Below are 15,194 nucleotides of genomic sequence, written 5' to 3'. Positions count from 1 at the left end.
AACTCGGCACAGTTAATTGTAGCTAAGGGTGAGAACTGAGAAGCCATACACTAACCCAAAAGCTCAAGCCGATTAGGAATGATGAGCAATGCACTATACTTCAACACTCCACCTCACGTTTGGCTACCTCAGGCCTAAACATGGACCGAAAGTGAACTACAATTTATTTATTTATCCAAACTGCGCCAGCCGGTCTTACTCTAGACCTATTGTCTCTAATAACATGTAGAATTGCATGCACCAGCCAATTCACCCAAAAGCTCAAGCTGATGGGGAAAGGTAGGCAATGCACTTATAACAAAACAGTGCTCAGACAGTTAGGCATACCACAACAAAATAATTCATGTTGCTTTATCAAATTATTAGACTTCAAATGCAGCTAATACAGCATTTTGGATGGGAAAGTCAAAGGCATATCCATATTCAGTCTCATATTTCCACTGGAGCACTTAGCCAATTAGGCAATGATAAGGTGGGTGATGCCCGTGACCTTCATGCATATAAAGAAACCGCAGTTCTGACAGAAGAAGCTAAATGGATAAAAACCCTAACCCGTATTTCTTGCTATTGAATTCGGTAATCAAGCAAGTCAGATAATCAGTATCTATTTTCCATTCCTATGGGAGAAGATGAGTGCATGCTAGACTACTCAATGCTAACCATAACAAGGATCCCAATCATCAAGAATTACCTCAGATGTAGATTCTTTTGAGGTTGTGAAGTTAACATCTGTCGACACACCATGCTTATTAGCAATTGCCAGAAGACTGTCCGTGGCAAACTGCTCAACTTTTTCTGATGCATATGTTAGATCATAGAGCTTTTTCGCAACCTAAGAAATATAAATGTATCAGCATTATGGAGCGCAGTATTATATTAAAAGAAACAGTTAATGGATGCTGCTGCCTACCAATCTAACCGCCTTTCCTCTGACTTCATCTTGAGAGTGAATAGCACACTGCAAATTCATCACAATAAGTGAGGTATAGTTTGAGATGGTAAATAATGTGACACCAGCAGCATAAAAACATGTCATTGTTGTGAACTCAGATTTGTAGTGTCATAAATCAAAGTTATCCTAAGATAGTAATTAAAATCATGAAATATTGAGTGTTTGATCTTTAGAATACATGGGGTTATTACAGAGTTGATGGTCAAATAATTTAGTGAAGTCGACACCAGAATGCAGGCCACGAATAACAGAAGCAACCTCAGAGAAATTGCAAATTTGTAAATGCCAGTCATACTACCAGTTGAAAGGGGAACATTACAAACCTTCAGAACAATATCCAAGCAAGCTTGCCGCAGTGGAGGCCGCCCTAAAATAAGACTCCATACTGTTCCCAGGCCTTGAGTGACACGGTCACCCTCATTGTCCTTTGTTTGTTGGTTGTTGCCTTGTGACATGCAAAGACCCTCAAGGAATCTAAACAGAGACTCAGGCAAACATGGGGCATCACATAGAAGTTTACTGAAAGATTTATCTGAAGCAGGAAGCACGTCAATCAACAACTTTGCCTGGGTACAAAACAAATGGAAAAAAATGGCACGTAAGTTCACCTTTTAGCTGGAAGACAATGAACAGATGTCTGAATATCATGTGCTAACTTACAAGTGATATAAAGAACTTCTCGTAATGTTCAGAAATAGATATAGAACTTTCTGGAGCATCAGCAACATTGACACACTGCAGCTGATACAACACATGCATAGCCAGTTCATGCCCCTAGGAGAAATACATGCTACAAAAGTGAGAATCGTGTGAAAAATACTACTTGATATGCAGTGTGATAGATCATGATGAGTTGATGACTCGTGTTCTGTTTGAGAAATGGGAATTATAAGTAGAAAATACACAAGCCAAACCAGCTCAAACACAGCACAATGTGTTCAAGGTCAGTTTATATTGTGTAAAACCTTGATTTACCAGCATAATCACAACCTGAAGCATACTTGAAGTACCACAAGCTCAGGACAGGTGGGCACAACTGTATGCAAGCTGAAGGCAACACAGAATAAATAAAGATATAGAGCACCACGATAAAGTACCTTTTGATCATGATTATGCAAGATAATGTGCATCTGAATCAAATCCATAATATTATCATCAGCAGTACTCTGTCCAGTTACAGATGATGAAAATCAGAAAATATTACTTGTGGCGGAACGAGCATATAAATTATCGATATTAACACCGGTAATTTCGAAGAACTCTAGCAAAGTAAACTACAAACTGGAAGTGTTACGCATTTGGTCTACAGAAAAGGAGTTCAGGAACAAAACAAATAAATAGGGCTACAGATATTATAACTCCAAATGAATACCTGAGCAACCAAATGAGCGAGCAAGGAAAATCTTGAATTGATGCTATTTTTCTTGTAATCATCAATTATCCGCCCAATAGCTAATTTGTGCAGTGAGATTTTCTCACTGTCACTTAATTCCAAATGAGATGGAAGAAGAGGCAACTCATGATTAGTATCCTCTGGTGTGGATGTCTTGGAGACTGGTGAAAAGGGACCGACCTCCAAATCCGTACTATCAGATCCGTTGTTTGAAATAGCTTCTGGTGTCAAGGGGTTGTTCATCTCTTCATTGACATCAGAAGAAGGAAATCCGGCTTCCACTGGTGGGTACACTTCAAATTTTGTCTCTGGTTCTGTGGAATCATCCAAAAACTCAGATCTCTCTTCGTCCATTGGCTGATGAGGCTTCGAAGATGGATGCTCCTCATCTTCATTTTTTGGTGGGTCCGCTGAATAATCTGCACACTTTTCAATCTTCCCATGAAGAGGAGAAAGTGTATTTGACAAAGAATTTGTCTGATGCACACTGGTAATTTCCACCGTCATCTGCATGGGACTAGTAGCAGCAGGTGCAACTGTTCGCCGTGGATCAAGGCGACGAGGATCCTGCAACACATACATTTTCACAATAGGAACTTCTGTGACTTCATAAAATTTGAAGTAAAGATAGATCGTACTCTTCTTGGGTCACGCTTTGAATCAGAAACACCAGGCATGACAAGGACCTCAGGTGGTGAAATGCCTGCTCCATCTGCCGATGGTACTGATTGTGCCGTGAAGGGCAAAGAGTGCAGATTGCCTGGTAAGTTCTCTGTCGAGGGATTGGAGGGGGATTGCAAATTTGGTTGAGGGACACTCTTATTTCTAGCTAATGGAAATGGCGCTTCAGGTAGATGCTTCATTGTTTCAATTACAATGTCAGCCATGACATCTGACTCTACTGATGAGATGAGAATACCAAGGGATTCAGCTCCTCTTTCCCCTTCAGCAAGTAAAGCACCTATCATTTCAATCATCTTTTCAACAGGAGATACATCAGTACTCAAGAGAGATGGGTCAGAGGAATGACCCATATTGGCATCATTTTCAATCTGCATATCAGAATAATCAGGTATTCCCTGAACTAGGGGATTCGAAGCTGCAGAGCTATCAAATCTTGCTCTCTTAGCCATGCCCTCGGCCATAGCAAGAGTGTCACTTGATCTGCCTGTAGAATTCTTTCGATTCACATCGCCATACGACATCTCCCATGTTGGATGCTCGTCCTATTAATATGAGAACACAGTAAAACTCATCGCAAAAAGCCTATAATAAACTTTAAAATCAGACATGCCAAATCCATCAAGACCAACCACATAATCGTTCACACATATACCTTGTTAGTACGACAAGCGCGCTCTATATTTCTAGACATCTTCTCTGCCTGCCTAATAATCTGTTCTGTTGCTTCACCTGGGCTCAGAGCTCGAAGGCGCCTTACTAGAACGTCCTTGGACTGTCCAGAGAAATGGCTATGGTTAACTTGAGAAGTAGCATAAAACAATCAAAAACCAATTTCAGGACAATAAAGGTATTAAGTTCAGCAAAAATACTAAGGAAACAATATAGGGTAAACATATATGTACAAATTCTACACAAATATGATAAGTAATTAAAGAAAACAGTGGCAAAATATTGTATGAGCGCTCCAAATAAATTAAGGCACGTCTCAGAAGAGAGCGAATAAAATCTAGTGCACCCTATAAACAGATACAGCGAAGAAGTGACAAGCTACATAGGTGTGCATATTAAAAAAATCAATGAAGTGATAACCACTAGCGCACACGTGAGCCATGAGAGCATTATCATTGTTTTTTACGAGTAGGAACTAGCGATGATCCATCAAGAAAAATAGGATGTAATCATGTAAATAGACCTAAAGCAATGAACTTCAAGTTTTCATAGCCAAATTTGTCACTGTTCTAGAACCAAAGAAAAAACAATCAGCACTGTGGCTATCCATATGACAAAGCACAAGCTCCATAGACATGAAGCAACTACCCATTTCACAAATTAGAGCAGATACAACTCAAAGAGTTTAAAAACAAAAATACATTGACTGAACATGTCAAGTGTGGCCTTCATGCATGACAACATCATGAGATGGAATGTGCAATTAAAGCAAGATTTTTCTAATAATAAACCATAACAGTTGTACATTCGTTTAGCTGAATCAGATGACTTTTGATATGAAATGTGTTTGTTCAACTGAATAGTTTAACAACACTACCTCAACTAGATCTACAAGTAAAAAACTAAAAACTGTAACATGGGCAGTCGGAAAGAACAAAATAAAATGCATCACCGACATAAGTATTTTTGTACTTGAAATTTCAAAACATGGTAGAAGAAGACATTGCTAAATAAGGTGAGCTCACCTCAAGCATTGCCTGGCAAGGACTACGTAGAAACCCTAAAAAAGCTGTTTTCAGGGAATATTTCAGGCTTCCTGAATGAGCTCCTTTTGAAGTCTCCAAATTAGGGTCAAACCCAAACAACACTGAAAGGGCACGGTCATAGTAAACCGGCCTACTCTTTCCAATAGCTGCAAGACTGACATGTAACCAAAAACTTATATTTCTCATAATAACAAATATGTTTATATCACAAAGCACATATACAGTGGGAACATGGAGTGGCAAGAGTAGGACACGACTAAAGTGACTAGCCTTAGAATTATGACAAATCACTTACAAATTCAGCAAAATCGGATAAACATGTGGGTAGGTCGGAAACCATATGAGAAATTGATGGCATGAATTAAATAAACCAATTAGCAAACAACTTAGCAGATACCATCAAATATCCATCCATGGAGGGAACTGGTGAAAAGAGGGCAGGCTGGTGATGGAGGTGAGATGAACAACTTCTTCATATATAGATCTTCATTATGGGAATTTGGGGTGAAAAGAGTAGAATGCCACTAAAACGGCTACATCAGTTATGATAATATTACATGCAAATTCAGAATTCAGGACAAATATGTGGTCCAAACATATCAAGGGAGTAGTGTAAAGAAAGAAAGCTGGAAATGGAGTGAAATGAACAGCTTCCACTTCATTTAAGTCATACAGCTGGTAGAAATACTTACGAATTAATGGTGCCAACTAGGAAGGATCCTCTATGAGCATAAGCTGATTGCACAATATCCACAAGGATGATGAAAGTCCTGTTTGCATCAGCTTCCAGAACAACGGGATCAAGGCTTGGGTGAAATTTAGCTAGTCGTGAAGCATCAAACCTACGATTCTTTCCTGTTTGTAGAGTGAATATGTGATTGGTTAGTTTGAAAGAACATTTGGCAATATGGCCCGTCTAATTGTGATCGAGAATCGGGTAAATGATACCTTCGATTGGCTGCATTCGGTCACTGTTGGATTGAGGTGTGAGGCACAAGATCCATGTTTCAATGAACTTTACAGCAAGTAGTTTAGATGCAATAGGAACAGGCTGTTACATGTCAGAGAAATAATAGTATTAGCCAGTAAGTTGACTAGAAATGGCAGACATTACAGCGATGGCTGTCATTTCAGCTGTCATTATATTTACGATATTCTCATAAACACTGTAGCGCGGCGTAACATAGACATACAGTCACAGCTATCCACAAAATCCCTTCCAAGGATTTAAGCTAAAAGATCAGGACAGTACAATAAAGGCCAGCTACATGTCAACATGGATATGTACACATGATTTACTGCTAAATCCACGGATTTAGCTGCTAAAACAATGATGTGCTAAATACTGCTCGCAAATATGATAACACAACAGCAACAGTTTCATGACATTATTGAAATTTCATAAGGCTATATCAGCAATAACTTTTATTAAACTAACCTCACGCATCATAACACATACTGCATCCTTGAACTGGTTCATCCAAGCCCACATCTCTTCAAGCCAAGCATCAACTCTTCCACACTCGTTAACCTAGATTTAGCATTCAAGTGACAAAGTGAGTGCTAAGATTAAGGAGAAGAATTAAGCTATCCTTAGCAAGTAACGAACATGTAAGGATCAATAAGTAACAAAAGAGATGCAGACAGGAAACTTTTGGAGACTTCAGCAACATACAATCCAAACAAACATTTGTATCCTCAAAACAAACTAAAAATTAGGAAAAGAGGTCATGAGTTTTCTTTTATCTACTCCACCTATAGGTAAATTTCCTCCTTGACCTGTGTTAACGGTAAAGTCATGATTCAAAAATTAGTCTACACAAATACATACCAAACCAAACCTAAGACCATTATATGATGCAGTAGTTAAACTAGTTTATGACTGATGGAAGAAGCTTTGTTTTGTTCTTTTTTTTACATGTTTCTTTTGTTCTTGATTAGATGAAGCTCAAGTGTTTGCACAAAATACCATTAGGTTGCAGAACAATTTTTAATACTTCGGTACAAAATGTATGTTTAATATGTAACTTATCTAATGGGTTTCAGTTTTCTAGAAGTTTCATTCGGCTTATAGAATCAGATTTCATGAAAACAAAATATATTCTTACTGCTAAAAATTCTTATGGTTCCAGTCAGTGAATGAACATGATCATGGATACTACAGGAATGAACTATTTGCTAAGGATTCAACTGGGCAATAACAGATATACACAAAAAAGGCTACTTCAAATCTCTAATTGGGAAACGTTTAGGCTGTATTTTCTTTTCATGGAGATATGAACAGAGGAATCCAGTGCTTTTATTACCATTTTATTATTGGTATGACTGTGTAAGATGGTTGAGTGCAAAAAACAAAATGAACTGCAACTGGAGGTAGTAAACCCCTCTTTGTAGGAAATCAATTTATGTCAGGTATTTCTTTTGGCGTAGTTTTCACTCGGGAAATTGTTTACACAATCCAGCAGACCAACAGAATTAGGAGGAGCAAATAAAATAACCTCATCAAACAACAGCAACACCGCAGCAGGTAGTAGTTACAACAGTGGATTTATTTACTCATTGATAAATATCTGTTTTACAAAATAGACCTGAAGTGCCATCTCTTCCAATACAGCAGCAAATAAATTTGTCCCACTAGCTATAGATTGCTTAACAACTGCAGGATCGTCATGTTTCAAAAATGACAGCAAGTTTGGCATCAGCACAACCAAATCTTCTGTTACATTACTGTCAAGCTCTGTCAGCAATCTGTAATAAGAAATAGTTCCATGAGTACCACTGAAATAATTCTTAAAAGTAATAATCAGGGGACAGAGTTAAGCATTATATATTCTTTTTTACCACCGGAAAACCATAAATTGAAAGGTTTGTCATACAAGAAAAAGCATGAATCAAGAAAAATTAAGCTATCAGCAAATAATCTATATTCAATGAATAAACACCTCTATGCACGGGCATAAAAATAATATACCCATCTAAACACGAATGCTCCTAAAATACGACTTTGTTTTGACAAAAAGAATCTCACCGAGACCCTAAAGACTACTCACATGAGTGAATGACTATGTGCATATTCCACAACCCTCATCAAGGCCATATAGACTATTCAAACGAGCGACTGATTATGTGCATATTCCACAACCCTCAATTCTTCCTCTTTATTTACCACTCCAGGGTCTTGTCCTGTCCTTCAATATAATTACTGACAAAGAGGCACGGCAAACAGCATTGTCCTTCATTGCTCCATTTTGTTATAATATTATTTTGTCAAAGAAAGAGGTGTGATATTATTTCTTATACATGTGAAAGTGAAACCACATAAATGTTCTCAGGTTATTGCCAATTCAAACGGAGGTATTTCATGCTCATATTACTGCCAGTTATAGGCTTCAACATGAGAACTAATAATTCCCTGGAGATTAAGAGACCATAAACCCTGCTAATAAAGATCACAACTTGCTCATGCCCTTGCTCACGAAATTCTCGGAGAGCAACGCTGTACCTCCTCCGGGGAGAGCAGAGCTAAGCTCGCATGCATCTACTAGTAAATACTAAAACAACTTCCCGAGCAAGTTCACTAGCATGGGCTCCAACCAAACTAAAAAAAGCAAAATCCTGAACATAGCCAACGTAAACCTAGAAAATCATTCATCGTGCATGGGTATTCCATATGTCAGGTAAGGGGATAGGGCCCGGCGCGGGATAGGGCCCCGGCGCTCACCTTAGGGCACGCGACGAATCGAAGCGGGGAGAGGGGACCTCGCCGCGCTCCTGCGGCGGCGGCGGCGCCTCGGCAGCGCCGCCTCGCTGCTCCGGCCACCGGGCGCCGTCCGCCTCGAATTCCATGGCCCGGGGCGGCCAAAACCCTAGCTACTTGGTGCGGCGCCTTACGGGCTAGGTCTCGGCTTTGCGGTACGGATGAGGAGGCGGCGGCGGCGGCGGCGGCGGTGGCAATGGGATTGGACTAGGGTTTGGGCGGCCGTGGAGAAGGAGGCGCGACGGCGAGAGGAGCGCAGCGAGGCGCGGGCCACGGGGGATACAAGGAGGAGCGAGTAGGTAGGTTGTAGTGCTGGGCCGCGTTTCAGCCGCTGGGGAGGCCGACGGGTGGGCCCTCTTGCGGTTTCCCCGGGACCCACGTGTAAGTTTGTTAGCGTACCCGGCCCAGCTCCCAACCTCCGGCATATGTTCGGACGTTTTCGGTGCGCATCGGACACACCAATATAAGTAAGAGCTCACTACATCCCAAAAGACTAGCCTGAAGGGAGTGTGACACTCCTTATAAGGTGATCTTAGCCCCCTTCCATATCCAAGGTGGGACTAAAGTCACTGGCAACGCCCAATGGCCAGCGTCTCTGACACCCCATCCCCCTAAACAAGAGGAAGAAGACCCTGCTTACAAGTCACGCACTCACACGCTACCTAGCCGTTTGCCAGCCGTCGCTTGAATCTTATCGCTTACACGTATAAGTACAACTCTTAACGGGCCCATTTTGGGCCGGCAAGCCGAGCCGATGGGCGAGGCTGTCTTCTGGGCTGGCTTGTGGTTTGAATCCGGTCTTGGCGCTCGCTCTGGTCGCTGACAACCCCTTCTCCCTTAGAAATAGCTTGCCCCCAAGCCGGTGCTCGCGGAAACCTCTGTTTCAGCGCAATCTTGTCCTCCCAAGATCCACCGGAGCTGAGTTCCACTTGATCAGTACTTGAACAACCGAATCAGCGCCACGACGTACCACTCTTTGTTGTAGCACTTGTTCAGGAAACTGGAACTGGTCGTCAGGGGAAGGAAGTGGGGGTAGAACTGGGTGATGAGGGGCTAGCACCTTCTTGAGCAGGGAAACATGGAAAACCGGATGAACCTTACTGGTCGCTGGTAATGCTAGCTTGTATGCCACTTTGTCAATGCGCTCCAGCACTTCAAATGGCCCGTAGAAATTGAACGCCAATTTGTGATTTGCCCGTGGAGCCACCGAAGACTGAAGATAAGGTTGGAGCTTGAGAAACACCTTATCTCCCACCGCAAACTCACGATCTGGTCGATGCTTATCAGCCTGACTTTTCATGCGCTGTTGAGCTCGTAACAGGTATTGCTTAACTGAATCCATGACAACCGAGCGATCAAAAAGCCATTGCTGCAAGTCAACTGACTGAATTGTGTCATCAGGAGCAAGGCCAAAATGGCGCGGGCTGTGGCCGTAGATTATTTCAAACAGAGTTTTCCCAGTGGATGGGTTCCAGTTGGTGTTGTACCAATACTCACACAAAGGAATCCATTTTGCCCAGCGAGATGGATGTCCACTGACAAAACAGCAAAGGAAACATTCCACCTGTTGATTCACGCGCTCGGTTTGGCCATCAGACTGGGGGTGACAAGCTGAACTCATGCGTAGTAGGATACCACACTTTTGAAAGAGCTCGCTCCAGAATTTGCTGGTGAAAATCTGATCGCGGTCAGAGACAATTGAAAGGGGCATACCATGCAGTTTGTAGACACAATTCAGAAATGCTTCAGCAACCGTTTCAGCAGATAATGAATGGTGCAGAGGAATAAAGTGTCCGTACTTAGAGAGCTTATCAATGATAACCAGCAGGCAATTGTAATGACCTGAGGTAGGTAAACCCTCCATGAAATCCATAGTTACCATTTCCCAAGGAAGAGAAGGAACCGGTAAGGGCTGGAGTAATCCAGGGTAAGGTGTTCTTTCTGGTTTAGCTTGTTGGCAGGTGATGCACTGCTGCACATGCTTCTTGATGTCACCTCTCATCCCTTTCCATCTGAACATCTGCTTGTTTCGTTTGTAAGTAACAGGAAAACCAGAGTGTCCACCCAAGGGATTATCATGAATTGCAGCACAATTTTTGTTGTGGAGTGCAGGGTCACTACCAATCCAAACACATTTGCCTTGTTCCAGAATACCAGCTTTGAGAGAGAACGTGTCATTAGCTGTAGGGGTCACTGCCAGTTGTTGTATCAATTCAGATGCAACTGGATCATTAAGATAACTTTGCATGATTTCCTCCAGCCAGGCAGGTTGTGTTGAGGAGAAGTGATGTAGTTCTGGTAGTATATCAACTGAAGTAGCAGGTCTCCTCGACAGAGAATTAGCAGCATTGTTTTCTACTCCCTTTTTGTATTCAATGGAATATTGCAGTCCTAATAGTTTAGTAAATGCTTTCTGTTGCCATCTTGTGTGTAACCTTTGCTCAGATAAGCAAGCTAGACTGCGCTGGTCAGTTTTGATAACAAACTCTGACAATTGCAAGTACTGTCTCCATTGCTCTACTGCCAACAGAATTGCCAAATATTCTTTTTCATAGACTGACAATGTTTGATTTCTGGGTCCTAGCACTTTACTAACATAAGCAATAGGATGCCCTCTTGCATCAGCACTGCCCCAACTCCGACATCACATGCATCAGTTTCTACTACAAACTTTTGAGTGAAATCTGGTAATGCTAGTACAGGAGCTAAAATCGGAGCTTGCTTCAAGTTTAGAAAAGCTTGTTATTCATTCTGAGTCCAATGGAAGGGTACCCCTTTCTTTAACAGATTTGTTAATGGCTTGTTAATCATACCATAGTGGGCAATGAATTTCCTGTAGTAACCAGCAAGACCCAGAAATCATCTCACCTCCTTAGCAGACTGAGGCACTGGCCAGTCCTGGATAGCAGTAATTTTAGAAGGATCAGTAGCAACCCCTTGGCCACTGATAATATGCCCCAGATAAGCAATCTGATTCTGAGCAAAAGCACATTTAGATAGCTTGACTTGCCACTGATGTTGGAGCAGTAATTTCAATACCTCAGCTAAATGTTGCAGGTGCAATTCATAAGAAACACTGAAAATTAAGATATCATCAAAGAAAACCAGGACATTCTTCCTGGTGAGGGGGGCCAAGGTATCATTCATTCCAAAATTGAAAGTGTTGGGCCCTCCAGTAAGGCCAAAGGAAAGTACCAAAAATTCAAAATGACCAAAATGTATTTGAAAAGCAGTTTTATGTTCCTCTCGAGGTGCTAGTCTGATCTGATGGTATCCAGATCTAAGGTCTAACTTAGAAAACCATTTAGCACCTGCTAATTCATCAAGTAGTTCATCAATAATGGGGATTGGATATTTGCTCTTCACTGTGATAGCATTCAACTTTCTGTAATCAAAAACTGGCCTTCAGGTTTTATCCTTTTTTTGAACCATAATCATTGGAGAGGAAAAAGCACTGTTGTTGGGTCTGATAATGCCAGATGCTAGCATATCTTTGACCTGTTTCTCCATTTCATCCTTTAGAGCAGGGGCAATTCTGTAGGGTCTGTTGTATATTGGTTGTGCACCAGGGACCAATGGAATAGTGAGGTCATGTTTCCTTCTTGGAGGCAAACCAGTGGGAGCCTCAAACACAGGAGCAAATTTTTTGCAATATTTCTTGAACTTCAAGAGGGACATTAGTTAAAGAAGGAGTTTCAGTCACCAGTAAAGCAGATAATTCCACAAGAGCAAACATTTGTGGAGCAGCATCTTGACCTAGCAGTGTGATCAGTTTGTCCTCTAGATGAAATGACATCCAATGAGTAGCCTGGTCCACTTGCATGGGGTTGTGAGCAGCCAGCCAATCTAATCCCAATATTCCATCATAAGATCCCAGGGGAAGCACCTTAAAAGTGTTGGTGAATTCATGTCTAGCACAAGACCAAAGTCCTTTTAACAATTGCTGATTGCAGGGAACCATACTGCCATTAGCTACTTTGACCATGGTCATAGGCATCTGAGTGATCCCTTTAACAGTGATTGCAGCAGCAACATCTAGGATTGTGTGGGTACTGCCTGAATCCACTAAGAAAACCAGAGCTCTCCCTTGCAGTTGCACTTTCAATTTCATTGTAGTTGTTGCTGGAGCTGTTATGTCTCCCATTGCTGCAGCTGAAATACTTATCGCATTAGCTTCACCAGAAACAGAATCATCCGAGTCGCTCTGTTCTGAAGGCATGCTCTGAACATAGTCCAACATCTCTTGTACCACGTGCAATTGCACCTTTTGCTTGCAGCGATGGTCTCGAGCCCAGCGCTCCCCACAGATGAAGCACATGCCCTTGGATTTTCGGGAAGCACGAAGAGCAGACCATCGATCATCAGTGGAAGTCGAGCGTTGTGTGTTAGTTGGACGTTTGTCCTCCACTGGTTTACTAACAGAAGTTCGACTAGAAGAAGGTGTGTTGCGTTTACTGGAAACTGATCCAACTGAATTTTCACTCAATTCTTCAGACAACAATGCCAAAGCATAAGCAGAGTCTAGGTCGGCTGGTTGTTGTATTCCCACAATAAGCTTGACTGATGGTGTCAGTCCCTCCATGAACCTTGTCACATAATGCACAGGATTGGGATCTGTTTCATAAGCAGTCGGTTGATCATACAGCTCTGAAAAACGTTCAACATACTCCTCCACAGTGCTAGTTTGACGAACATGAAACAACTGCCTCAAAATGTTCTGATGTTTATTACGACCAAGACGGGATTGCAACAGTTCGCAGAATTATGTCCAGGATACGTTTGGGGCACGACGTTGCACCGATTCAAGCCAACGTGCCGTTGTTCCTTCAAACAAAGCAGAAGCAAAAGGAATCCACTGGTTTGGTGGTGTGTGTTGGGGAACGTAGTAATTTCAAAAATTTCCTACGCACACACAGGATCATGGTGATGCATAGCAATGAGAGGGGAGTGTTGTCCACGTACCATCGTAGACCGAAAGCGGAAGCGTTAGCACAACGCGGTTGATGTAGTCGTACGTCTTCATGATCCGACCGATCAAGTACCAAACGTACGACACCTCCGAGTTCAGCACATGTTCAGCTCGATGACGTCCCACGAACTCCGATCCAGCAGAGCTTCGAGGGAGAGTTCCGTCAGCACGACGGCGTGATGACGGTGATAATGATGCTACTGACGCAGGGCTTCGCCTAAGCACCGCTATGATATGATCGAGGTGGATTATGGTGGAGGGGGGCACCGCACACGGCTCGGAGAGATCAACAAATCAACTTGTGTGTCTAGAGGTGCCCCCTGCCCCCGTATATAAAGGAGGGAGGGAGAGACCGGCCCTAGAGGGGGCGCGCCAAGTGTGGGGAGTCCTACTAGGACTCCCAAGTCCTAGTAGGATTCCCCTTTCCTTTCCGGAGTAGGAGAGAAGGAAAGAGGGGAGAGGGAAAAGGAAAAGGGGGTTGCACCCCTTGTCCAATTCGGACCAAAGGGGGGTGCGCGCCTCTTTCCTTTTGGCCTCTCTCCACTATTCTCGTATGGCCCAATAAGGCCCAACACTTCTCCCGGTGAATTCCCGTAACTCTCCGGTACTCCGAAAATACCCGAATCACTCGGAACCTTTCCGATGTCCGAATATAGTCGTCCAATATATCGATCTTTACGTCTTGACCATTTTGAGACTCCTCGTCATGTCCCCGATCTCATCCGGGACTCCGAACTACCTTCGGTACATCAAATCACATAAACTCATAATACAATCGTCATTGAAACTTTAAGCGTGTGGACCCTACGGGTTCGAGAACTATGTAGACCTGACCGAGACACGTCTCTGGCCAATAACCAATAGCGGAACCTGGATGCTCATATTGGCTCCTACATATTCTACGAAGATTGAGGGAGTCCTGGATTAGGGGGTCTTCGGACAACCGGACTATATCCTTTGGCCGGACTGTTGGACTATGAAGATACGAGATTGAAGACTTCATCCCGTGTCCGGATGGGACTCTACTTGGCGTGGAAGGCAAGCTAGGCAATACAGACATGTATATCTCCTCCTTTGTAACCGACCTTGTGTAACCCTAGCCCCCTCCGGTGTCTATATAAACCAGAGGGTTTTAGTCCGTAGGACAACATACAATCATACCATAGGGTAGCTTTTAGGGTTTAGCCTCTATGATCTCGTGATAGATCAACTCTTGTACTACTCATATTATCAAGAATAATCAAGCAGGATTTAGGGTTTTACCTCCATCAAGAGGGCCCGAACCTGGGTAAAATATCGTGTCCCCTGCCTCCTGTTACCATCCGTCCTAGACGCACAGTTCGGGACCCCCTACCAGAGATCCGCCGGTTTTGACACCGACATTGGTGCTTTCATTGAGAGTTCCTCTGTGTCATCATCATTAGGCTTGATGGCTCCTTCGATCATCAATAGCGATGCAGTCCAGGGTGAGACTTTTCTCCCTGGACAGATCTTTGTGTTCGGCGGCTTCGCACTGCGGGCCAACTCGCTTGGCCATCTGGAGCAGATCGAAAGTTACGCCCCTGGCCACCAGGTCAGGTTTGGAAGCTTAAACTACAGGGCCGATATCCGCGGAGACTTGATCTTCAACGGATTCGAGCCCCCGCCTAGTGCGCCACACGGTCTCGATGAGCATGATTTAGCTCTACCATCGGACAGTGTTCAGGAGATCGCACCGGCAACCG

At 42.9% G+C, this 15,194-nt stretch overlaps 1 protein-coding gene across 1 annotated transcript in view; it reads right to left on the bottom strand.

The window, feature by feature from the left end:
* The window catches only part of LOC123061806 (uncharacterized), a 15,384-nt gene extending 6,591 nt beyond the window's left edge, over positions 1 to 8,793 (bottom strand). The window contains exons 1-14 of the mRNA XM_044485079.1: positions 8,466 to 8,793; positions 7,333 to 7,492; positions 6,183 to 6,275; positions 5,693 to 5,795; positions 5,437 to 5,599; positions 4,724 to 4,898; positions 3,682 to 3,801; positions 2,984 to 3,571; positions 2,325 to 2,912; positions 2,050 to 2,118; positions 1,613 to 1,726; positions 1,276 to 1,518; positions 911 to 958; positions 692 to 832 (exon numbers count right to left, since the gene is read on the bottom strand). Coding sequence (XP_044341014.1) covers positions 692 to 832; positions 911 to 958; positions 1,276 to 1,518; positions 1,613 to 1,726; positions 2,050 to 2,118; positions 2,325 to 2,912; positions 2,984 to 3,571; positions 3,682 to 3,801; positions 4,724 to 4,898; positions 5,437 to 5,599; positions 5,693 to 5,795; positions 6,183 to 6,275; positions 7,333 to 7,492; positions 8,466 to 8,590 — 2,730 coding nt within the window. The 5' untranslated portion in view covers positions 8,591 to 8,793. The remainder of the gene's footprint in view (positions 1 to 691; positions 833 to 910; positions 959 to 1,275; positions 1,519 to 1,612; positions 1,727 to 2,049; positions 2,119 to 2,324; positions 2,913 to 2,983; positions 3,572 to 3,681; positions 3,802 to 4,723; positions 4,899 to 5,436; positions 5,600 to 5,692; positions 5,796 to 6,182; positions 6,276 to 7,332; positions 7,493 to 8,465) is intronic.
* Positions 8,794 to 15,194: the final 6,401 nt, after the last annotated feature.

The sequence above is a fragment of the Triticum aestivum genome, chromosome 3A (assembly GCF_018294505.1).
Source record: "Triticum aestivum cultivar Chinese Spring chromosome 3A, IWGSC CS RefSeq v2.1, whole genome shotgun sequence".
Lineage (NCBI taxonomy): Eukaryota > Viridiplantae > Streptophyta > Magnoliopsida > Poales > Poaceae > Triticum > Triticum aestivum.
Note: the sequence above shows the minus strand (reverse complement) of the source record. Positions and strands in the feature narration are given on the sequence as shown.